This window comes from Haliotis rufescens, unplaced genomic scaffold, assembly GCF_023055435.1.
Source record: "Haliotis rufescens isolate VD_foot unplaced genomic scaffold, xgHalRufe1.0.p SCAF_9, whole genome shotgun sequence".
Taxonomy (NCBI): Eukaryota; Metazoa; Mollusca; class Gastropoda; order Lepetellida; family Haliotidae; genus Haliotis; species Haliotis rufescens.
In genome coordinates, this window is record NW_025964383.1 from 16,815,418 (window position 1) to 16,841,841 (window position 26,424).

The following is a 26,424-nucleotide window of genomic DNA, read 5'->3' on the forward strand; positions in this document are numbered from 1 at the left end:
CAGTGACGATACACCAAGAAAGGTGGCTGTATTCAATTTGTATCGATAGATAGAGACAGATGGGTGGATTTTGGAATTTATTTCGCTGACCGTTTTTCCAAATCACCATTATGACTGAATATGACCTATACTTTTAAACGTGTAGTTTCAAACAAGGCAACACGCTCGGAAAATATCCACAGGCAATGATCGTATATATATGTCTTTGTGTATATCAAGGGATTTCAAAATAATTATCCAGGTTGTCAAATAACACAAAGACACGCACGGTACTCCCATGCCATCAGTTTTGATTCTTATATTGTATCTAAACTGATACCCAAAGTAAGTGATAACCGAAAGTAATTAAATTATTTGCCCATCCACCTGATATGATGGCCTCCGGTTGTAGTTATCGGTCTGAGTTAGATACCCCGTACAATAGCTCTCCCTCGTTCTTAGAGATCTTAGACAGTCGAGCGATAAACTATCACTGAGCAAACAATAGATAAGATTATAAAATTATCGACCGTACCAGTCTGATAGTGATTGTGAATGGGATGTAGAAACGGTATGTGTTTTGTCGCGGGCCTCGGCTTGAACAATAAACCTATTGGTCTGATTGTGTGAATGGCCGCATACCTCTATAAAAGTAATCCAATGGCTGAGAGATTTGCTTAACTACCGACCAATGAAAAGAGGTTTTGCATGACCGCTTGGCAAGGGTGGTTCAGCCGATGCGTTTACCTCCCTGACAGTTCTTACAGTGGCATTTTCTTACATTGTCACATAAGTGTAAGCGCTGTCGAAGCTAATGTTGTTACATGAAACATGTTCAAGTATATATGATGCACATACTTCCTTTTTCTATTGTAAAATAGAATAGTCATCATTTACTGCATCTCTTTAATGCTGTAGGTTATTGCCGCAGGAGGAAAAAGGAACAGCTGAACACAAACATTGTTACAAAGCTCGAGCTTTGTACGACGGGGAGATTGTGTACGAGTTTCTTGGATTTCGGAGAACCTGTGACAAGATCTTCTTGAATATGTCGTGTGTTTCAACGGATTCTAGTGGGATGTGGTCATGATCAATACGAATTTGTTGATTAGGAGGTAGCAAAGTCGAAACCGAAGATTCCACGACCCTTCAATTCCCCGGCACACATTTGGAAGTAAAAAATGGCCGCCGAAGGACACCAGGCCTTCAGTATTTCGTGGTGTATTCGTGCCATTGCACTATGGCTTCTACTCAGTTATGGACACTGCTTCGAAATGGCTTGTATAGAAGTGAAAAGAGCGTTCACGGAAAAGGGTTTGGATGGGGATCAAGTTCCCTTGCGTCCCGTTACAGGTAAGACAGTGGAGGTGGTGACGAGTCGATATTATCTGACCGAGGCAGCAACCAGTTTCGTCTGCTAGGCTGGTCTCGGATCACGATAGCAGGGGGATTTCTTGCCGTGACAACTTAAAATTGAGAAAATCGACAAGTGTTTCCCCTCAGTACGTTCTGCTAAATTCTCATATCCGATCAGTACCATAATTCATCACATGTAAATCTAGTTAAGTAAAAGTCTCGGGCCAAATGATTTTGAAGGCGGGTATCCTCGGTTATTAGCACCAACAGTAGGCCTGTTATGAAAACAAACGGACGTGATTCTACTTTCAAGGAGAGGTCATTTATCATTTAAGTTAATTGTGCCTAATATTACACACATAAGAGCAACTTAAATGATTCAGTGGTCGCAAAGGAACAGAAAAATTGGCATCCACCTTTTGCAAGAAGTGTACTCTTTTGACTGAGTTTTATAAATATTATTTCTGTCACACTATTATCATTTAATCTGATAGTTCAATTCACATAGAGGTGCTTGTAAAAAGCATTAAACTAGACCATATTTAAAATACCATTTTTTTTAATCCATCATCTTTTTTTATAAGGGATGAATCACCTTTGACAAACTCAATAACCTAGTATTTTGTAAACAGAACACCTACAATATGCTGTGTAGGTTGAGACAGGCGCGCTAGTTAAATGTTTCTTAAACCATAATGATATCTGTTGTAGTTGTCTGGAGGGGTAATTGAGCTTAGATTTTATGAGAGTCTAAAGAATTTGGTTATAGCTTATGATCCCTCTGCCTCACATACGCAGTCTTGCCCACCTTATCAGGTTCTCTCCCACTGAACCATCCTGCCAACATTTCACATTCAGGAACGAAGTGACTCATTAACTTTAAGAAGTTAAAAAACCCTCAGCTGATAAATAGACTGTATTTGGTTAAGTTTGTTGGGAATTTTATCTGTTCTCTATCCTTTTTAAATCTTTTGATGTGCCACATCTCCAGTTTGTTCATCTCACCAAAACAACTTCCTCCAGTCCAGACTTTTGTCTCCAGGTGTCCAGTCTGATTTGCTGTTTTGTTTTGAAAAGGTTCGAAGCTATTTTTTGAAATTAATGCCACACAATTTCTTGGTTTCTCCAGTTACTCCACCCCACCCTTTTTGGCATCTTTAACTGGCAGTACCAGTTATAATCAAATTCTAGTTCAACTATGCAAAGCCTATGAATAAATAGATAAAACAGTTTTCTTGTCATTGGATGTTAAAAATTTAGGGGGCCCTAGGTTTTAATTTTTAGCTCAAACCTTGATGATCACAGGACCCTCCTTAATTCGTAACAGCTTTGTCAGGACTGATTCTGTTTTGTTATTTTGATAATTCTAAAGCAAAACTGTTTAATTTTGTTAGCTGAATTATCTTTCTGAAATTGAAAACATATATATAAGCGTTGTTAAGACATTTGGTACGAAATCTGTTCGCCAGCTCAGAGTATCATAAAAACTTGATAAACGTCAAGAAAAAATATTTACGTGTCTCTCTAAGATCCTTAGGGTTCAGTAGGGTATGTTACCCCTAACTCTAGCCCTTTGATCTTTGAATACAAATTGCGGGGAACATATTCTATAGTGACTACAGCAGCATGTTTTTCTTCCATCTGTGCCATTAGGTGTTTGATTTTTGCACTGAAAACCTGGCTTTGGATATGATGGATGCATGGTAGGGGAGCTGATTGCGCAAAATTTATGCTGAATATAATTTCTGATATCTGTTAACTCATGTGCAGACAGTTTAACCCAAAAGTATGTTTGATTTAAATATCTGTTTGCCTATTAGTATTACTGAGTATTAGCGCTTGCAGATTGCCATTTTTCGTCTCAATTCTGTTACGTTGGATTAGTCCATGTTCAAAGATGTTCTATTACCATATCTATTGAAAAGTGAAGTGTTTGGCTACTAGAAAACACCAAGGATAGATTGTTGACCAGTGGACAGACTCATCATCAATCTTCATATTAGGTAACAGTTGTTAACCCGACATTGTACTCCTTCTAGTTGATTGTTTTCTCCTTGTGGAATCCTAAGCCTCTGTGTGCACTGTTGTGCATGTTTAGTACAGTAATTTATTGCTTGACGATTACAAAGACCGAGCTTTGATTCCTTCTGTCACATGCTAATGTTGCAGAATTTATGGGAGTAGACAATATGTAAAGGGTTAATCGGGTGTGTGTTTTCTGCCCTAGAGAAGAATTATCTACACTCAGTGTTGTCAGTTGTTACATCTCAGCTGTTGTTGTGTTGTGTGATTGAAAAATGGGAGTTTGATGAGGGGTTCTGTTGTTATTATGTATCAGTTGGGACAAATGAGACGTTGCCTTCTTTCAATGCAGTGCAAGTGTTCTCAAATATGTCAGACTTCCTTTCCAAACTATTCTCTGTGCAGATAACAGCCTTCCATCTATACTGTTGTATGTCTTGATAGAGCATTCTCCAGATATCCAGGGTACAAAACTAAGTGCCCTTGGCAGGCAAATTGGGGAAAAATGTTTTTTAGTTCAGAACTGTTATTTTTTAAAGGTTTGTATTTTCTTAATTTCAGAGGTATTATGAAATTTGTTTCAATGCAATAATGAAAAACTAAACCACATCCACTTTTTTGGTCCTGTTTTAAGTAACACCCTGTCTAACTCATCACATCAGTCATAAATATTAACATTAATTGGAACTATATCATTCCCATTTTGGAATTTTTACTCACATTTGATTCAGGTATGTGGCTGAATATTGGCCTGTGAGCAGGGCCAGATAATACCATGTGCTTGCATGACACCATGTGAGGTATTCCTTTCTATTTGTTCTATTCATTTGTGACTGCTTCTTATAGTAAAATTTGACTTCAAAATAAGCAATATGTGAACATGATGTAGGAATGGCTATTGTCCTTGTGCACGGTTGTGTGTTCCCCGTAAAGATTTAATCATTTTTGACACTCGGTACACATTGTGTCAATAACGAGATGACTGTGGATGCTTTGTCTCTGCAATTATGGTTTCTTTGAAATTCAAATTAAGTGTTGGGGGTGTTATTTTCTTTGCTTTAAAGGATGAAGATATGAAGAACATTCTTTTGGTTAAGTAATATTTACAAAGTATATGCAAGGGTGTTCTCTACGTGAACATGTCTATTTGAGCCTTATCATGGAGAGCTATCAAGGTAAATGGATCCATTGATTCTAATTGACGATCAACAATGAACTCGTTCTATGCTAGTTGTTTTTCATACTGTACCTCTGATGTCTATCATGAATATTGCCCTAGTTTGGGGTAGCAACAGCACCGAGAAGCAACCCTGTATCATCCTAGAATCTGTGATGCTATGTTCAAAGGTTGGACCGAGTAAGCAGGTGCTTGTTTGGGATGGGCAAAGTGGGTATGTGTTGTGGGTTGGGGATGGGGCTATAGATAGATGGAAAGTGGAAATTTTGGAATTGGATTGGTGGTAAGAACATGTTAGTCCACATTGCAAGCTGTTATACATTAAGGTTCAGCTATTGTGATATGAATTATATCACATCCCTGGAAGTTGCATAACAGTGAAAATCCCATTAGTATCACACCCCGCCTTCCAGACAACAACAGCTGGGACTGTCTCTGCACCCGATTTGATAAGAGGCTGGTGAGATTGAGGAGAGTGTGAGTGTCACACAGTTCTATTTTTTCAAACAACATATCATAAATTTGAATATTTCTCAGGGACTGGTCATTTGTTGGGGTGGGTGGGTGTCATGAAGTGTTACCTTTATTAGGGGGTCGTGAAAAAATGGGGTAGGGAGGTTAGTAGAAATATGATACAGACAAAAAACATGGCTAAATAAATGGTGTAATATTGTAACTAATGCTAACTGATCACACTGTGACTTTTCAGTGCAAGGACTTTTCTTTATGTTCATTTGTGTAGTTTCATGGCTTTTAGGGAAGATTGAAACTTGCATAAGCGTGAATATCTTTTTGTATGTTAAGCCGCAGTGGTTATGACTGTACACTATCTGACAGTTATGGACAGTTACTTAGGGCAAGGTGGCATTCATTCTTTACCAGTAGGCTGCATAATATGAATTAATTTGATCGTAAATTTCCTCAAATATCGCCATCACAAGTCGCTTAGTTGCGGCACATTGGAAGCATTCAAGAATTTCTTTTATATAAACATAAACCGTTTGAAGTTCTTTCTCAATGAAGTCATAAGTATTCGAAAGATGTGTTTCCCATTTTAATTGCGTATAAACATGGTAGGGGGCAGCACTTTCGTGAGTCACGGATGTTCAGTGCAGTGATACTTCAAAGCTTGGGTATGGCTTGTCTCTTCCGATTCACTGACTTCGTCCCCCGGAAAAATACTCACTCCTGTGTATGTGTGATTGCAAGGCCCAATGCTCACATTTACTCTTGAATTATTTCTTCTTGAACATGATAGAATATTTATTACTCCGACTGTATATTTATGCAATCAGTGACCCAACTAGCTACAAATTGTTTACAAAATCTCCCCTGATAAAAAGCCAATCGTTTTCAAGTTTATGAAATGCTAATGGGATGATCAGGACATAAAATTGCAATGAAAATGTTGCGAACATGTTTTGATTATGCTCTTTAGCATGAATGGTTGACCAAGTCCGAACACATCCGTTCATGTGGAGTCTTACAAAGAGATTTGATGTAAGACATTGAGAACTTATCAACTTGCTACATCTTCGATCCAGGGCATGATATGACACTACTTGTCATGTTTTGTTTCAACACATTTTTTTCACATTTTGTTGACATTAGTTGACATTTTTGTCATTGTGAAAATAATAGGAAATCTGAAAATTACACTCAGCATCATTTCATTATATGAAGGGGGCCTGTTAATATTTGATTCAGGACCAGACAAACCAATGGTCAATATTATAAGCAACATCCTAAGACATTGGTTCCATTAGACAATGAACCAAGTTTTGCCATCTGATCAAGTTACCTCTTACAACAACACAGGTTGGGAACCTACCCAGTTTCATTCAGAAACAAATATATTTATGTGTATTTCCAAGCCTGACCACCCGATTCCATTAGTCGCCTCTTACGACAAGCATAGTCTCCTCTTTAAAACAGACATGGGTTGCTTAAGACCAATACTAACCCAGGTTTTCACAGGTTGCAAAACACTTATACTAATGGTGATAAAAGCCATTCTGCAACTCCTGCCAAATGAGTGGAAAGGTTGAGAGAGTTCCAGATAAACGTGATAAAGGTAACCAGAAACCCACATTTTATTGAAGTTGAATGAACATGTATAGTGATGTGTCTGGAAGCTGGCAAGTCAGTAATTAATGTTTGGCATTTTGGCAACTGTTACTTTATCAACGTCCAGAAAACTAGGTTCCCACTGAAAAACATTTTTCAGATTCACAGATGCGTGTCTCAAAGCTTCATCCCTTTGACCGCTGTCCCCACCAGCAATTATTTCAATAAGATAATCTACGACACTACCATGTATCTCGGCTTGACCAGCAGGTGTCATGGGGGACAGACAGGTCACACGTGACCGGGTCCTGGGGTGTGGGAGGGAGCCAGGAAGACCTCTGACCCTCCAAACAAAGACAGATCACCCTTGAACAATGTCTCATGGAGATGACCCTTCGCTGGTGAAGGCAGCTCGGGTCAAGTCTGTGCATGTCACTGGCCCACAGAGGTACTGTCTTTGGTTACAGACCCCAGAGCACACATTCAATAAAACAGTCTGCCCCATTCCACCCCTCATCACCACCTCGGCACCGTCAGACTACCGTATTCGACGTAATAAGCGCCCTGCTCTAATAAGCGCCCACGGCGATATTTGCTAATATATTGGCTAGTGAACAATCCCAATTAGCACCCCTTCGGATTGATCAATGTACACAAGACTTATTTATTCGCGCACAATACGCACTCCTGTGTTATATGCACCCTTCATTATGGGCAATTAAAATCTGGAAAAATATATCTGCCGTACATAAACATTTCAGGCGTCAGCATAAACAACGAAATTTATGTTTTTTCACCAAAATAGTAATAAAATAAGAGCCCCCTATTTCTAATTTTGAGAGCGCCCTGGGCGGTTATTACATCGAATACGGTATACTCATCCCCACTTCAGCTCACCTGACATCAGGAGACTTGAAGGTTTCTAAACACCCATGGGTCCTGTTACAGAAATATTATTTAACCTTTTATGTAACTTAATTTCATGGGGACTGTATGATAGTCTAACTGAGGTAGAATAGACTAATTAAGTCATGAAATCTTTCAGAATTTTCTTTATATTGAAACAGTCTCCAACTTCAGCAGTGGTAAGCCACTAAGATACTAGTCTAGAACTTGCTGCTAGTCATGTTAGAACAGTTATTCATAGTCCATACATTAGAACGTATATCTACAGATAATAATACATAACAAGTAGGCAAAATAGGCAAAATCGCTACAACCGTGATAAAAAAATATTCACCGAAATGCTGATACCTGGATATGAAATTAAGACACACATGGCATCCACTTCAAAATATTTTTTGTTTTTAAAGGTTTTGGAGAGTGAGTGGATGTTGTTTTACGTTGCAACAATATTCCACATATAAGTCCTGTCATGAATACAAATTAACCTGAAATATAATACCAGTATAACCCCAGATAGTGATAATATTTAAGCGCGCTTCCCTAATAGCCTGAAATTCTATTGGCCCTTGGTATACCTTAACATTGGACCTAACAATTGCTTACAAACCAGTGGTTGATATCTTGAGCGATGATGTATCTGTCAAGATGACATGCATACAGTTAGGTTACACAATGCAAGCACAATTTTAGCCAGCACTGACAGTGACACCAGGCTTCAAGTGACCCAAGGCAGGTACCACCGAGCAAGGCGTATGGCCCTGTGAAGATCCGGGGTAGAATACGTCTTCAGCAACCATAAAAGGATGCTATGCTTGTCGTAAGAGGCGACTAACAGGATCAAGTGGTCAGGCTCACTGACAAACAAACATACATATGAAGGGTTCATGCCAGTTCAGGACAATTGTGTCTCTAAAATATGTTAGGGATCATGAATATTTTTTGGGTTGTTTCTGTAAAATTGTCTGCGCTGTCTTCATTGCAAAGAAATGGCGGCTGAAAAGGTTCATGATCTCTAACCTTTTTTGTTCGGTATATATGAATTATGATGTATCCTTGACCAGGGACACAGCTTGGATCTTGGATCGTCATGTGTGTTGTTTTTTGTGGCTTATCTCTCTCTTCTTCTTGTCCTTTCCACACATTGATCAAAGGGACAGCTGTTCTGTGACTGTCATGGCTCCCAAAGTTTTAACAGATTTGTGACTGTTTGAGGTTATGATCAGTGGCAAATCCAGGACAGAGGTGGTTTGTTGGGTTTTAGCCCACACATTTTTTAAAAATAACACAGACCCAAAAATACCTCTTTAGTATTGAAATCAATGAAATACACTTGTACACACTTGTCTATCTGCACACACAAAAATTCAAATTCAATATGCTCTCCTGTTTAAAAAACTTCAAATTGCCCCGTCTAAGAACTGAAATTTGATTGGTCAGTTGTGTTATTCCCTGTGATTCCTTGACGCACTAGGGCAGTCAATGATGTGTTGATGAATCCATTTATATACAACCACGCTGGTCGTAAGAGGCGACTTAGTGGATAGGGAGGTCAGACTCCGTGACTTGGTTGATGATGTGTCATGGTACCCTGATGGTGTGGATCATTGCCAACAATATCTTTCCCGGGTTTGTCTGGTCCAGACTTGAATAGTTACAGCACATCGTCATATAGCTGGAATATTGCTGACAGGGACGTTAGACAAAACACACTAATAAAAGAATTGCCATATATACATTTCATAAACCTGTTCTTGCTTATTGCTTGTTGCAGTATGTATTGTAATTATTTATTATTTATTTCTTTGTTATATTTTTATTTCTTTGTTTAACATTTTTTGGGTTATTCAACAGTCATTAATTAACTGGAAACCGTCAGATTTTTAAAGGCAGAACAGACTGGTGCCTTTTCTAGAGATATTGAGAAGATAATTTGTTGAACTTGCCCAGTAAATCATTCTTGGCAGCATGGCTGAGCTTGCCATTGCTTTAACCTTGCACAGTGACAACATAAAAACAAACTTCCAGCTGTCTACATAAATCCCAATTTTCCTGGATAGAATTAACACTTAATGTAAATGTTTGTAAATGATAACAGTATTAGTGTTGCCAATTTATATACATGATATTCACCATTGCAGATCTTTTCAAGTTTCGTGACTTATCTAGCAGAATGATTTCACGTGATTCATTGCCATTGGGTGGAAACAGTACACTTACTGTATATGTTTCAGTGCGAAAATGAATAGATTAAACTATTATCATTTGCTGCTACGAACATGACAAAATTATCAGTTTATTTTTTCATGTTTTGTTTTGTGGATTTTTTGTAGTCCATGATACAGAAATCATATTTTTTTCCAATGCTGTCAGTGATCAGTTCAGATAAAAATAAGTGAAAACTAAATGGAGCTATGCCAGTGAAATAAACCTGCTTTTTTGGCTGCATTGTCTTTGGAATGTGAAACAATTACTTACTTAATGGGACTTGAAGACCCGGGGTAGAATGGGTCCTCAGCAACCCATGCTAGCTGTAAAAGGCGACTATGCTTGTCGTATAAGAGGCGACTAACGGGATCGGGTGGTCAGGCTCACTGACTTGGTTGATGCATGTCATCTATCCAAATTGCGTGGATCGATGCTCATGATGTCAATCACTGGATTGTCTGGTCCAGACTCATTTATTTACTGACCGCTGTCATATAGCTGGAATATCGCTGAGTGTGGCGTTAAACAACACACAAACTAACAAACTTACTTGATTGAAATATTAAGTTCACTTCCGACACAGAACGTTGTTTCTCAGCGGATGTTCCACAATTATCTATAACAACATGAACAAGCAAATGTCAATTTGAAATATGAACAACAAATATAATAACACATTGACAAATGTCAGAGGTAGCTGATGTGCTTGTCACATGATGAAGTGACCACAGCGCCACCTTGACGTGGAGGTCACAGTCAGGTGTGACTTTGGGAGGCTCGGCATGTCCAGTCTGTGGAGTGGTTAAACATTCAAATCCTGTCCTTGATTAATGGCGTGGTTGGTGTGTAGTCTGAATGAGTTCAGGCACTTGAAACATGAATTATACATCAGAGGTTTGGACTCGGAATATGTCAAGTCAGCAAAATTCTATCTGCTCTGAAAATGTGTTGTATGTACTTTGTTTGTACTTGCTGATGTAAATATATTTCTGATGACATTTCTCTAGCTTAAAAATAAATTATTTGGCCACGGTAGAAGGTTTTGGAAATTTTAAATTCTGGTTTCAAATTTTTTCATTTTCTAGGACACTAACTGATTGTCATCCTAAGTGTCATGAATGTTATGTACAAATTTGGTAATGAGAAATAAGTCCAATCAAAACTTGATCAAATAATGAAAATGTCCTAATGCCATTCATGATTGTCTCTTGCAAAATCACTGAAATTAACAGTCCCTCAGAAGATCGGGTTAGAATAGGTCTTCAGCAACTGGTAAAAGGCAATTTTGCCAGTCAAACACATATTTGTTGTCAGATCTTTCATATCCCTGACATAAGTTTTTCAGAATTCACACTTTACAGTACTGTCATTGGTCAAAATGTAATTTGGACTGCAAAACACGTAAAGTTACACAAGAGTAGACACCATGGGTCAGCTCCATTCAGACCACTGGTTTATGAATCAATGGCTAGATTTGGATAAGAAATAAGTAGGCTCTTGGAAAGTCATGGACTTACATACTAGTGGCCATGTCTATCCATGTGTAGCACATGACAATAAACAGAATATAATTCTCTCAAGTGGAAGCGGCATGGTAGCCTAGTGGTTAAAGCGTTCACTTGAAGACCCGGTTTGATTCCCGACATGGGTACAATGAATGAAGCCCATTTCTGGTGTCCCCAACCCTGATATTGCTGGAATATTGCTAAAAGCGGCACAAAACCATTCTCACTCACCCCCTTGAGTGATCTGTAAAGGAGACATCACAATTTTGAATAAATCCTCAAGAAACTACATTTATAAGAATTTTGTTGTTCACATTTATGCTAAATATCAGAAAGGTTTTTGCTGTCTTTTTTAAGTTGAAAATATGCTTGTACAGAACGAGACTGGAAAATTGTTATCTGGACACATTCTCTCTAATAGGAAGGGACAAAGGCTGCCAGTGCTAGATCTAATCATTGCATATCTTGCCATTGTCACCAGCTGTTTCCCAAGGCCTCAGTAATCCTAATCTTTAGAAGACTAATGATCCCTGATTAAAATTTTCCACCTTGACCTACCTGAGACACTGATCCAACTCTGGGAGTTGGGACTGGGGCTCAGGTAATGTTAACACGCCATCAATGCTTAAATTTGCAATTAACACACCTCTGCAGGCCCTTCTTCTCGTTTTGGTGGATTTGGCAGGAAACCCAAGGAGGGTCTTTGTTGCCATTTCACACCTGATTGGTCTGGGTGAACAAACACAATGACATGTATGTATCAATTAGCCCGGGAAGAATGAACGTGTGCGTGAGCGTCACCCACTCAGGGTTGTAATGTGCAAATTATGACTTGTTTAGTGTGGTCTTAAAATAACCCCTTAGTTTTATGCTCTCAACGACCTTATGTCAGTACATGCACCCCCTCCTTGGCCCCGCAGGGTGTCTTGGAATCTGTTTTCTTGGCAGTGATGTGTTCAAGACATGGTGGAATAATAAAGATTGGGATTTTTGGTGGATAGTTAAGCTTTCTCTTTACAGCTTGCTTGCTTGTTGTACACAATGATGCATATAGCACATTTTGCTTTTGAATGAGTTGTGAGGAAAACATCACCTTTTTGTTAAGCAATAATGAATACAACCACAGGACATTAACAAAGAAATTATCATTTTTGAAGGAGTTGTGAGGAAAATATCACCTAGACATTGACTATCACAGAATAAAAAAATGCCACTTAAAATTGTTAAATGAGTTATAAGAAAAATATTGTTTAAAGCAACAATAAATGTGATGACTTGACTTAGTCATAATAAATTGTAAGGGAAATATCATCTTTTTGTACACAACAATGACTATAATGACAAGTCATTGAATAATAGCTGTTAATTAGCCTCCATTGTTTGGAATATGAAGGAGTATTTGTGCGTCATTATTCTGCCAGACTCCAGATCTGAGCAGTGAAACTGGTCCTGTGCATGAGACAGTTAATGCATTTAAATAGTAAGATATATGATCTGTTAGCTATAAATTATTTCAAGATGTGTTGCTGTCAAACATGAATATGAATAATGGATCATGAACTATGTCAAAGAACTGCAACTGTTTCCATTGTCTTAAATTGTACGTTCAGTTCAAACCAAGAAATCCATTAGGCAATATCTATTCAAATATAGGTGAAATAAAATCCAAATTCCTTTGAAAAACCTGATATAGTCAGCTTGAATTACATGGGCCTGTGGGAGGTTTAGAATATGTAGTTTCAGTCCTGGCCACCAGATGGCAGCTAACCTATCGCTACGGAAACCTCCAGGTCAGCCGCCATCTTGTAAGAAACAAATGAATTGGTCTGGGGCAAGCCTGTGTCTTATCAAGATTTCCCCATTCCTATCTGGCTGGTGGCTTCCAAATTGGGCAGCAGACCTCATTCAACATGTTCTAGAGTTGCTTGTTTTATTAACAGACCTGGCTTGGAAGAACTTTGCTTTCAGCTGAAATAGATATCCCCCTTAGGCAAAGTGGGATGGCCTAGCAGACATTGCATGTCATGTGGTGTTCCTGGTTTGATTCTGCAGACTGTAACAGCATGCCAGTTGCTTCTGTAATCCCTACAGCTGGGTCTCCAGCTGCTTTGTATGTTCCTGCTAAAAGGGCGTCAACCCTACTCTGGACGTCTTACATTCAAACTTGATCCTCCATTGGCGGATAGAGAGTAATAAATACTTAAAATTCTCTCTATGAAGCATTTATCAATGGAAGGCAGTTCCGTGTGTATGTTTAAATATTTTTGCGAAATATGAGCGGATACTTTTTCAAATTTCCTCTCTGGTAACTTTCAAATTATTTATTTTAGGTTATGTAAATGTTAAATTTAAACTCAAAAACAGACCTGTTTACAAGAAATGTGAGATTCAAAATCAAAGCAGTTGCTCAACATGCATTCTGTGGTTGTTGTCCATGATGGAGCTATGCGATCGTTCCTCCATCACACTAGCAGGAACAGGAACATGTTAGCCTAGTTCCCATGCTGTGCCACTGAAAAAGCCAATGTGGTTGTGTTGGAACTCACAATGCCTTGTTTCGATGACTTCCAGCCAGGCTGTGGGCTATGGTCCCAAATAGCAGGGTGCAGGGTGAATGGTTGTTTCCACCTTGTGATACAGGTCCCATGGTGGCTGGGTTTATCATTGCATTTACATAAGGTTTTGTGTCCTGAATTCGTTCAGTGGGGCTGTTGGTAGTCTTGCAGCAGTTTTAACATTAAATCATGTTCTTTTGCTTTTTGGCAACCAATTGTTGTGTTATGAGATGCATTTTGTGTCTGATGGTGTCGTAATCAATGACATTGTAAGGTCAGAAATATTTATATTTTTTCAGAGCTCTACATAGCATTTGGTTACGCGGGTATTTTACCCATGGGTTTGATTTTAAGTAGATACTTAATGTTTTTCTACCCACATTTGGTATTTTAATTTTTTGTTTTGTAACAATCCCTGTAAATCATTTAAGACCAAATGAATAGTAGTGTACTCATGTTTTACCGAATGTAATTCTCGTTAATGATCGGCTAATACGTAACGTTTTATCAAACAGTTGTAATCTATGCATTAGTTTTATTTCAATAGCATTTTCATATGCTTGGGATTTGATTTGTCTGGGTATTTCAGTTTATTTACTGCATGCTTTATGCAAGTATACAGCGTATATAATACAGCCCTGTTTTACATTACGTGTAGATTTTCCTTGCTCTCAGTTACTTTTTCTTGTAAATTGCATATGTGGCAGGCGCCAGACATACCTACCCTTTTCTCAACACCAGGGCCCACTTGCACAAAGCTATTTCAGCGCTAAGATGATCGTAACTACCATACTTTAACATTGGCTTACAATAGTCGTAGCTAAGATCGCTTTGTGCAAGTGGGACCAGGGCCCCGTTTCGACAAAGTGATCTTAGCGCTAAGTCGATCGTAACTCCCATTCTTTAACACTGACTTGCGACAATCGTAGCGCTAAGATCGCTTTGTGCAAGTGGGCCCTGGTGTTATCACTGATCTTCAGTGTGCAATTCATATAGTTTTCTTCACTATTTAGCTTTTTAAACCCAATGAAATCTGTTCTGGCAGATAATCGAATTTGATTATTATCTGTTGATGGCCACATACATTTTACACCTTAGTAGATCCTTTCAAGAAAGTGTTTCCTAACATAAACACTTACTTCAATATTGCGTGTAAGGAGAGAGAAATTTAACATTTTCAAATCCAAAATGGTTAACATTCATGAACCATTAGACAAGATTCAAATTTACCATAAATGACAATCGAGAATCCTGACTGGTCACTCAAAACCTCAAAATTCGTCCACAGAGATTAGTATTTGACAGGCGGGGAAGTGGCCGAATATTGGAATCATGAAATTGTCGGACTCCGAACTAGTTCACATAATTACTGCACATGACTCATCTCCATTCATCAATAGAGGGCGCTAAATCAACGCTGGTCGTACAGTAGAGACTGTGTGTTAAACGGTTGCATTGGAACTCTTTGTTGGCTGAAGGAAGAGATTCTCGTCTTTGTTGGATAGAGTGACAGAGGCATAGGATTAATTTGGACTCCGACTGAAAAAGTTTGAAACGCGATTTATGGTTGACGTTTTAGGAGCAAATAAATACGTTCAGCAAGGAAGAGATGTGGCTGTTTCAAAATGAGACATAAAAATGTTGCAGTCCCATCAAATTGTAATTTTAGTGGAATCGTGTATCATATTTTGGGAACTGTATTTTCCCTGTCAAGAATCATGCCATTATGCAGACTGATTTAAGTCTTGTGTTTTTACTACAAGCTTATTAGCATCATTTTATAAAAAAAATCCCATGAGACTTTCATCACTATGAATATTGCAGATTTGAAATGAAACACATGTTAAAAGAATCATCCTCTTATTACAATATTGTCAGACAGTATCTGTCTCCCTTTTTCCACAAGCTCCAGACCTTGTGACCAGTCAGGGACAATAGTGACACTTTCTTCATTTGTTGAGAGGAGAAAACACACACTGATATTTGTAATCTCCATCTGTGAAAGCTGCCCTGGATTAAGGGCAGTGGATCGTATGAATCTAGCACCCATTACTGGGAAGCAACATTGGAAATTTAATCTAGCATCTGGGTACCTTGGAGAAGTTATTTGACAGCCTGAATGGGGTTGCTACAAATAGCTGTGTACATGGTATATGTGGGCCAGACAGGGTGCCATGCTTGTCTCCTGCTTTGATTCAACAACATTCTCAAATTCCTGTCTGGGAAAGTGCCACTGATGTTTAACTAAAAGTGAGGTTTCAAATGAGAATTGAACTGCGCGGTGAATACCATGAGTTGGAAGTTCATTTAGATATGTTTGTGCTTTAAACAATAATGATTATAATGATAATAATAGGCCTATTTATATTCCACTGTATACACACCACAGAGGCATGATCATTTTGTATACCGGCACTATTGTTGTTGCAGTTGATTCTGAGCCAGAAATTCACTGGTCATTCTGAACGTCTGGATTGCCCTGATTTTGTTTCTAGGTTTCTCAGCACCATACCCGTGCTCGTGGGTTTCACCAAAGTGGACATGCATCACTTCAGGCTTTGCTCCCATTTCAAGCTGACATACTGTTATATGCCTGGAATACTGTTCAAAGCAGCATTAAGTCCTACTCACTCACTCAAAATTATGATTTTGGAAATGGCATTTCTTATGAAGATGGACATTACCAGTTGTATTTAAATTGTGAATACCTTGAAGGACTGTATGTTTCCTCCCCCAATATATATGGTGATTTTCTGTCTGCCATGACTGAAACGTGTGAAACGATAATAGATTTATGTTAGATTTATGGCTTATTTTGTTTATTAAATATTAAATGTAAGAAAGTAGTTATGGTAATGTTCAAGTTTAATATGACAAAGCAAACATTTAACAGGCTCACAGAAGCTACTAACATATTTAGAAATTTTATTCATAACTATATTCATGCAAAAACAGTTCTTTTTGTGAATCAAAATGTCATAGGATAAGTGTATGAGGTTGTAAATCAACATGGTGTACATTTCAGGATAACTTGACATCTTATTACATTTATTACTTTTATTATTTCATCTATGTTAACAAGGTCATAAAATGAAAATTAAATTGCTTTCAACGACTATAACATGCATAGCTTTCTCCCCACCTTGTTATGTCATTATCAAGGTGGCAGCTATAAGAGAGCTGAAAGATGATTGGCTGAAGGAAATAAGGATAGTACTGATTGGTCAAGATTGTTATGTAACACATTAAACATAAAAGAAAAACATCAAAGAAAATTTTGCATATACATTGCAGTGTGAAAATATATTGCTTTAATTTTGAATAAGATTAACATGATAAAGATACATTAGATACAAAATACAAGATATTGTAAATATTTTTATTGCACAGTACATCCTCAACGGGGCAGTGTACACAATCTATACTATAAATATTATATAACATACTCAACAATAGTAGGACTTATATAATTCCACACAGTAGTAAATATGGGATAAATAACAGCATTTATATTAATTATGTAGCAACAATTGATATAAGGCAGATCTTTGGAGGAACATCAAAAATATTTTCAGAAACACTTTTTGCAGTGACATGGCTTGGATTTAGTATCATTGCCAGAGAATTGACTCAAATAAAACCTTCAGGATATGTAATAGCAATAGTTGAAAAATACTGCTGTAATTTTTGAAGAATTTATGTGAAGTTTTATGTATTGAAAACAAGAAATAAGAGTAAAAAAATATTGCTGTAATGTTAATATGACTTACGTGAAACTTGATATGGGATATGGTGGTAATAGCAGTGTGTTGGGACTTGTTTTCACACACTGGTACCCTATTTATTGAGAGATTACTGAAGGCCCTGCTAAGTGGTGATAAATTGGGAACATATTCAGCCAGGCCATACTTCCTGTGACCTGGTCAAGCCGGCTCTAAAGGTAGATATTATACCGTATAGCATGGCCATATATGCTAATACTTTTAACAATGAATCACAGCAGGATATAAATGAGATACAGTCCTGATGTATGAGAGGACCAGGGAGGGGCATTATTCATCATATTCACCTGCCCCTTTGTTAATCTCATGATGACCAACATGTGACAGGCTGCCCCAAGGCCTGATGGGATACACGTACAGCGACAGATGACCAGTAGGAATTTGTTCAAGTTTTGATCTGCATGGTAGAGATATTGCCCATTGGCCATGCACCAAGGCTATGATAGGGGACAAGTCCCTAACACATGAGTAGTGATTTGATATGATCTGCTAAATTGTTGGACATTCCATGCTGTCAATCACTTCGACAGATAGTATCAATCTTAATTAAAGCCTTTGTCTGCATAGGCAAAATTTGAGATGAGAAATTTGTTACGGCTGCTTTATGAGTCTGAGAATGCGATACCAAATGGGCATTGTTTAGTGATGGACATTTAGATGGACTTGATATTTTAGTGGTCAGTTAATTGTCCTAGACCGTCTTGCAATGAGAATGGGTGTTTGTGAAGATAGTTTGTGTTTGTATCTACACTGCTATGGCTCTCATGTTAATGTCTATATCACAGTCTATCTTTTTCCGATCCGTCATATGTGTTGGGTACTGTTATATATTCCGAGGGGAATTCAGATCTCTGTTCAAATGATCTTGAAACAGTTGTGCGTTACAACAGACCAAAAAATACCGATAAGTTAGTCGTGAGCTACTCTGCTCTCCATTCAGTTCAGCTGTTTGGCCCGATTTGATAATCTGGTGTTCAGAGAATGCTCCCGAAACCATTTCTCCTACCACACAAATCATGGGGGAGGTTTCATTGCTCGGAATGGATTACATGTTGGGAAGATCAGCTGTCAGCATTGCTGATGTGTCTGGCTAAAGTATTGATCTGAATTTACAGCTGTGTAACAAAATCAGATTATCAAATATTTCAACACACTCTGATTTCCTTTTCCGTATCATGTTTTCTTATGGAGCGTCGTTAGTTTCATATTAATTTTCATAGTCAACATTTTAATCGGACTCTCAACATGTACTTCTCTCCTTAGTGATGCAATCCCTGCCCAGACTCCCGTGGCTTATGATTGCCTTTTGCGTCTCTAGATGATAGACGATTCCATAAAATGTGCCGTGTGGTTAAAGAAAATCTCACCTATACTGACTCTATTAATATTTTAATTGCTTAGTTATTGAGTGAGGCTCTGAACGACCGAGAATGTTTTTTGTCACCAGGGGGAGCCTTTGTGCCGGCAGGCAGGCAGTCATGGTCGGTTTGCTTGAAGAATACACTCTAATCTCTCCCCCAGTGCATTTTCAGAAAATAAATTTTGGCTTGGGTATGGTAGGGTGGGACAGATGCAGTGAATGTTAAGGGGGTCATTCATTCCTAGTTGGGCTTTATGGCTGTTTTATTGATGTTCATAGAGAATTTGTCTGCATGGCTGAAGACAGATAAGGGGAGATAGTCCCTTTGAGTTGGGCCGTGACGTATTGAGTTTCGGAGGTGATACGAGAAGACGACACTTTACATAGTTGATTACAGGTGGAGCGATATAAGTCGGAATAAAATGTTTCACTGTCAGAGACATTTTCAGCGTTGTAGTTGGTGGTCTCAGGGATTCATCTAGCTTTCCAAAGAAAGTGCCTATGGCAGACAAAATGTAAAAAATTATATTTTGTTCAAAACTGGGACTTTCTTTAAAGTTTTTATTTTCTTAAATTGTGATGTGTTTTCATATTCCATTCAGTACAAAACTGCTAAACTGAAAATTAAAGTCTGGTCTTGTCTATTGTTATAATTTAAATACAAGTCACTTGCATAAGCCATAGCATTATTATTTTTTAAAATTTTATGTTATTTATTTCTGAAGTAACATAACTGGGCAATATTTTATTCCAATTTGGGAATTTTCAGTGACAATGGCTTCAAACTTGGGGCCAAGTATCAGCCTCTGAGCAGGTCTAGATAAATACCCGGGTCCTGTGTACAGAGTGAAGGAGCAAGTAAATATTGCTCTCCACTGCATCAGCAATTATTAATGCTTCTAGTTTGCTAGTGTATTGATGGAACAAATGCGTAAATGTGTGATAGGTATTTGTACTACTTTTAGCCACAGTGATTTAACTAGGATTTCAAACTATGTGTCCCCAGGTTAATTAGGAAGAAAACGGACGGCAAAAATTGGTGTGTGGCTTAGTCTTATTTATTGAGAATCTGGAGGGATTTTGATAAAATTTAGTATTGTATAAGATAATGTAAAAATAATTATTTATGGCCTTTCTCTTCATCGGACCTGTTGCCAATGATTCAATATGAAAACCTGAACTGTGATTCATTAAATTCTATTTTGGGAATTTTCACTAACGATTGCTCTAGTTGGGGGGGGGGGGGGGGGGACAATGCCTCAATGCCTATATGTATTGCAGAGTGTTGATTATATGTTTTAGTTGATATAAAACAGGGTTTTAGGCTAGACTGAACCACAACCTTCCTCCATCTAGTTGCTCTGTCCTCTAAACCACATAGGGAGGTGGGCCTTTGCTCATGCTATAGCCCGGGTCCCCAGCAGCCTGTGCTTGTTGTAAGAGGCGACTTAATGTATATTGTTGTCAGTCTCCATGACTTCCTTGATGGTGTATCAATGCACCCACACTTTGTGATCGTTGCTCATAATATCAATCACAGGATTGTCTGATCCGGCCACGGGTATTTACAGGCTGCCATCATATGGAATATTGCTGAATGTGGCATTCAACAACAAACAAACACACATCCAATAGCATGGATCCTTGCTTATGCTTTCAGTCACTAGTTCACCTGGCTCACACTGAGATTGAATTGTTTGATAGGCATTGCTTTGAAGTTGACAGATGACAAAGTAGACACAATTTAGCGATTACAACTTCTTTAATACTGTAAGGGAAGTTTCGGTATAGATCCTTGCTTGACAACGGTATAAGGATCTATACCGAAACGTCACCCTTACAGTATTAAAGAAGTTGTTATCCATAAATTGTGTCTACTCTGTCAGACTGAGATAATTTCAAAGTATTGCTGACTGTTGCATTTAACAACATACATTCACTCCCTCACTTAGAGCACAAGTGAGAACACAGTTCTGAAGCAATATTTCAAGATCTAGAATATGATTTCGATTTTAGCAAATAATGCATGCCATTTTACAAGGTAACAATGCATGGTAAAAAAAGAAATGGTATGTTTTTTTGTTACCGTTTTAGTGAACAGTTGTCTGTGTGATGTATATTTGATTCTGTGGAAGGCGATGTATGGTTCTGTGATACTGATGGTGCTGTGGTGTTGCAGGAGCCTCCCTGGAGATCTGCCCGAAGCAGCAGACATGTTGTACGAAGGAGATGGAGGAGAAGCTCCAGAGTCTCAGCAAGAAGGACCACACCAGGCAGCTGGAGGAGGCCTACAAGATCATCAGGCTCACCTTCTCGTCACGCACACGCAAGTTTGATGGTAAGTCACTGCGTGTCACAGGGTGTCACAGGGTCTGTAGTGCACAGGGTCTATAGGGAGGTCACTGGGGTGTCACAGGGTGTCACAGGGTCTGTAGTGCACAGGGTATATAGGGAGGCCACAGGGTCTGTAGCAAACAGGGTATAAAGGGAGGTCACTGGGGTGTCAGAGGGTGTCACAGGGTCTGTAGTGCACAGGGTCTATAGGGGTGTCACTGGGGTGTCACAGGCTCCATAGGGGTGTCACTGGGGTGTCACAGGCTCCATAGGGGTGTCACTGGGTATACAGGGGCGGCATGGGGTATAGAGAGGTTTGTATTGACTGGTGCAAGACCTGCATCACATTGGGATTTTCCTACCAGATGAAGTTGACATGATGTTCTATGACTGATATAATGTTCACAGCAGTGTTACGCACAACTCTCTCGCAATATCCAGATGAACTACCTCTGCTAAAATGTGCATGGCTTTCACTCACTGGTCCATAAGACACCCTGTGTCTCTGGTACAGGTGTAGCTGGGTCATGTATATATGGGCTGCTTGGTCCATAAGACACCCTGTGTCTCTGGTCCAGGAGTGGCAGTGTCATGTATACATGGGCTGCTTGGTCCATAAGACACCCTGTGTCTCTGGTACAGGTGTAGCTGGGTCATGTATATATGGGCTGCTTGGTCCATAAGACCCCCTGTGTCTCTGGTACAGGTGTAGCTGGGTCATGTATATATGGGCTGCTTGGTCCATAAGACACCCTGTGTCTCTGGTCCAGGAGTGGCAGTGTCATGTATATATGGGCTGCTTGGTCCATAAGACACCCTGTGTCTCTGTTACAGGAGTGGCAGTGTCATGTATATATGGGCTGCTTGGTCCATAAGACCCCCTGTGTCTCTGGTACAGGAGTGGCAGTGTCATGTATATATGGGCTGCTTGGTCCATAAGACCCCCTGTGTCTCTGGTCTAGGAGCGGCTGGGTCATGTTTATATGGGCTGCTTGGTCCATAAGACACCCTGTGTCTCTGGTACAGGAGTGGCAGTGTCATGTATATATGGGCTGCTTGGTCCATAAGACACCCTGTGTCTCTGGTACGTGTGTGGCTGTATGTGTGGGCTGCTGCTCTAGGGTCATATCATCACTCATGAGTTGCAACTGTGGAACCTGAAGAAGCCTCAGTTTATGCAGTGCTGTAAACGTCCAGATTGGACGTGGGAGATGCCCTTAAGAGATCCCCAGTCCATCCTAGTTTTGAAAACATCTAACAAGAATCCGTGAAGCCAATTCAGGTGGTATTTATGAAACTGTCAAATAAATTCTGTTCAATATTTCACAGTGGGACCATCTGTGTGAAAGCATTATCTGGTGACAAACCTCTGAATTAAGTCTTCCCAAATTGCCCATCATCTGAACAGGGGCTTCAGGAAAATGGTGGATTTTGATAAATGTTTCCAAAAACAGCTAATATTATTTTGAGCAAGCAAATGCATCAACCTTTATGTAACCTTGACAGCAAGTCCAACAAAAGAATTCAATTCCTGTCCTCCAGCTTTCGCAGGGTGTTGAGTGGTATGACAGATGCAAACACAGAAAGTGATTTTCTTGGCCCTTATCAGCAAACATTGTTGGAAGTGTGATTGAACCCTCATTTTCTCATCTCCAGTGAGCTACACCAGTCAAAGACAGGGCTTGGAGCCTCTTTCAAAGGCATTCTTATCCTTCGTTTGAGATGTACCAAAGCATGTCCCATCTGAATATACTGTTGGGCATGATCTGGTACATATGGTATTCATGACAGATTGGGCCGCAATGATACAGAATGTCACTGCGTGATACATATCTCAACATCTTTTCTCTGCTACAACTGAGAAATCATGCATAAAACTACATTCACAAACTTACTGAACACATCATGATCGGTGAAACAATTTTTAAGTTATGACACAGGGATACAGATAAATGCTTAGCTAGTTTTTGTTTGTCTGGGGGCATATCTCAGTATCTCAGCTGTCTGGATTGGGTCGCCTATTGGTTTAAGTGTTCGCTTGTCACACCAAAGTCACGGGTTTGATTCCGGCATTGGTACAATCTTTGAAGCCCATTTCTGGGGTCCCCCTTCCTGTGATATTGCTGACATATTGTTAAAAGCGATGCAGTACCATACTCATTCATTCACTGATTGGTGGCAGCCAATAAATATTAGACCATTCTTGACCAGGCATGTTTAGTTTATGAGCAACCTCCAACTCTATTGGGATTTGATTCCATTGCCATCAACTGAGTCAGACCACCCAATCCATTCACTCGCCTCTTTGGACAAGCATAGGTGCAATTTTAACCCACAATCCCCACGAGAGATCAAAATGGGCTGGGGTGGGATTGATGTTATCACCTTGGTCTTATCATGCCTCTTTTCTCTTTCCCTTCTCATTTCCCTCTTCTGCCTTCTTTTTCTATCATGCACCCTCACTCATTCACATGTATATGAAACTTCTCAGGAATTACTATTTGTTGATATTACTGCATACATTTGTCTTTCTGTTTTTTTGTTTGTTTATTGTTTACCCTTTTTTTTTTTGTTAATTGAGCGGTATACCTGCTGTTTGTCGTTGAAATAATAGTCTGGTCATGAATTGACAGTCACAATGCATCTGTGAATCGGTGAAAATTACTACCCTTGTTCTTGAACAAAACATTTGGGAAAAGTCCAAGATTTTCATATGTCAGTTTTGGTAATCAGAAATTTATGTGCGTATCTGGTATCTGGTGGTCACAAATCATTTATGAAATCGTTCATGAATTGTGGACTTCTGTCAGAATGTCAGATTAATGTTGCCAGAAATGGACAGAGTCCATCTTATCTTGATATGAAGGCTGGTAGATGTGATAAGCCCTATACAGGCCAGATATCTCCCATCTGGCCAGTGACAGGTGGTGATGGTCCATCCCCGAGGTAACCAGCCTGCTATGGTATAACAGGAATAACAGTACCCCCCCTGCCATGGTATAACAGGCTTAGTCAGTGCCTGGTTGTGTATAACACAAGGTATGTCAACACTCAGTGATGCAACATCTCCCAATAGACTCTCTGATTGATATGATGTCGTATCACATCCTCTGGCCATGTTCCTGACACACCTGACATCAATTTATGTAAACCGACTAGTGCCATACTGCCTAACAAACACTAACCACTCCCTGTGTAAAATATGCGAAACATTCAAAAATGAATATGTCAGCAATAATTGGGTGTTTGCATACTTCATGATAGTTATTTCCAAATGACTATAATGGTAACAATAATTATGTAATGTTAATTACATAATAATACATGGTGCTAATTGATCATTATGTGTTCAAATATCGAACAACAAGCTATTACACAGTCAAAAGTAATGTGAGAAACTGATGAAATAGAGTATTTATGGAGCAGTAATTGCAAATAGTTGATCTTGATATTAGATAGGAATTCAAGTAGGCAAATGACTTGCCCAAATTGTTGGCAGCTTGAAATCTTGACACTTATGAACAGTCACAGACGTAACGTGTACGCGTGACGGCTCAGCCGTCTCTTGTACGCGAGACGGTGCGGTCCGCAGTACTCAGTGAAGCGCTTGATACTAATTAATTCAATCACCGTGGCTGTGCTGTCACCCGCGACCTCCGCGAAAGTAATTAAAGCGCTATGTAAAATCACCCACTGCCGAGAGGGACCACAACAATCCACCCAAGGTCGTGACTGGCGGGTCGCGTGTGCATCGGGGCATCCGCCTTCCTATTTTCACATACCCTATTTTCGAACAGTTAAAACATGTCAACATGTCATTCTGGACTGGATACACTTGAAAGTGTACACGTCGAAGCTAGTGACCAATTATCGCCATTTTTCATGTTATTTCTGGCATATTCCGTGTATACTCTGACCTCGTGGTACCGCGGCATTCATCGTATCGCGGCATTTGTGATTTCCGGTCGCTCACGCGGGACACGCCTTTTAGCGGGTGTCTGTTATGACAATCAGTAACCAGGAAGTGCTCGCTCCGTAAACAATTTCAATTTCCTCGGAATGTTCCGTCTGCTGCAAGTTAGGGGTCATTATCGCATTGATACTTACTTCTGGTATCTTTTATTTTTTTATTATTGCCTTACCCCCATCTGTCAATGGACAGCGATATGACCGGCAGTTTCCCAAATAAACTTTCTCTCTCGAGCTGAACTAGCTCATCTACATATTCATGGCGACTAATAAGGTAACGGAAGTTACGTAGCCCGCACATTTTCCCGCGCTGTGGTCAGGATATATTAGGAGATAATTAGGGCCAAAATTTCATACTTAGCAGTACTTTCTTCACTAGTAGCCAAATCATAAATACATACTTTTGGCATAACAGGAGTGAATAATCATAAATGTTAGTGAGTGCCATTTGTTCCGTTTATGACAAGTACCGCGAAACCCGAGGCTGCAGGCTACAAAGTTGAATGTACCAATAACTTTAATTTTTGTGAAACTGTGAGCATATGCGCTTTCTTGAATAAGATTCAGTTGATTTCGGTTATAGCGTTACAATGTCTGTCTGTGCTACGATAGGGAACAGTGGAAACTTTACCGGTGACTTATTGTACCAGCTCTCGCAATCGCCTTACAGCACGTGATCACGCCCACAGTTCCAGTTTACAAATGACATTTTGGGGATATTTCAGTTTTCGCGCTCAATATTATTTTAATTCACCAAAATTAATAAGAAATGCTATTATCAATTTGTTCTTTGCAAACTGACAATATTCCCCAAATTCGATCTTGCTTATCCCTATGTGTACCTCAAATAGATTTCAGAATTGTATTTTGAGGAAGATAGGATATTGAAGATATTGAGCAAGGTGAATATTGCGGGTTTTGAAAAAATATTTCCGCACAAGAGTCCTTTTGATCATTGTTTTCGGATAAATATTTCTCCCCTGTTATGAAAACTAAGACTCTCAAAACTAAAATGAGATGCAACCACGTGCGCGCTATAACGGTTAGCGATAATTGTTCCTCGGCGATATAACAAGAAAAACTATCAAAATGTCCGATCACGTGATATACAATTTAGCCTTTTGTGGCAGTGGAGAAACGCTTAGTCATCATGATAAATCCACCTGATTGCGGTTCGCTCTATTCTTGCTGCGCCAAACGACACCTA

The 26,424-nt window shown here is 39.2% G+C and overlaps 1 protein-coding gene across 1 annotated transcript in view; it reads left to right on the plus strand.

Moving 5' to 3' along the window:
* Window positions 1–766: 766 nt before the first annotated feature.
* The window catches only part of LOC124119714 (glypican-6-like), a 109,139-nt gene continuing 83,481 nt past the window's right edge, over window positions 767–26,424 (plus strand). The window contains exons 1-2 of the mRNA XM_046482317.2: window positions 767–1,332; window positions 21,094–21,252. Of these exons, the coding sequence (XP_046338273.1) occupies window positions 1,161–1,332; window positions 21,094–21,252 (331 nt within the window). The 5' untranslated portion in view covers window positions 767–1,160. The remainder of the gene's footprint in view (window positions 1,333–21,093; window positions 21,253–26,424) is intronic.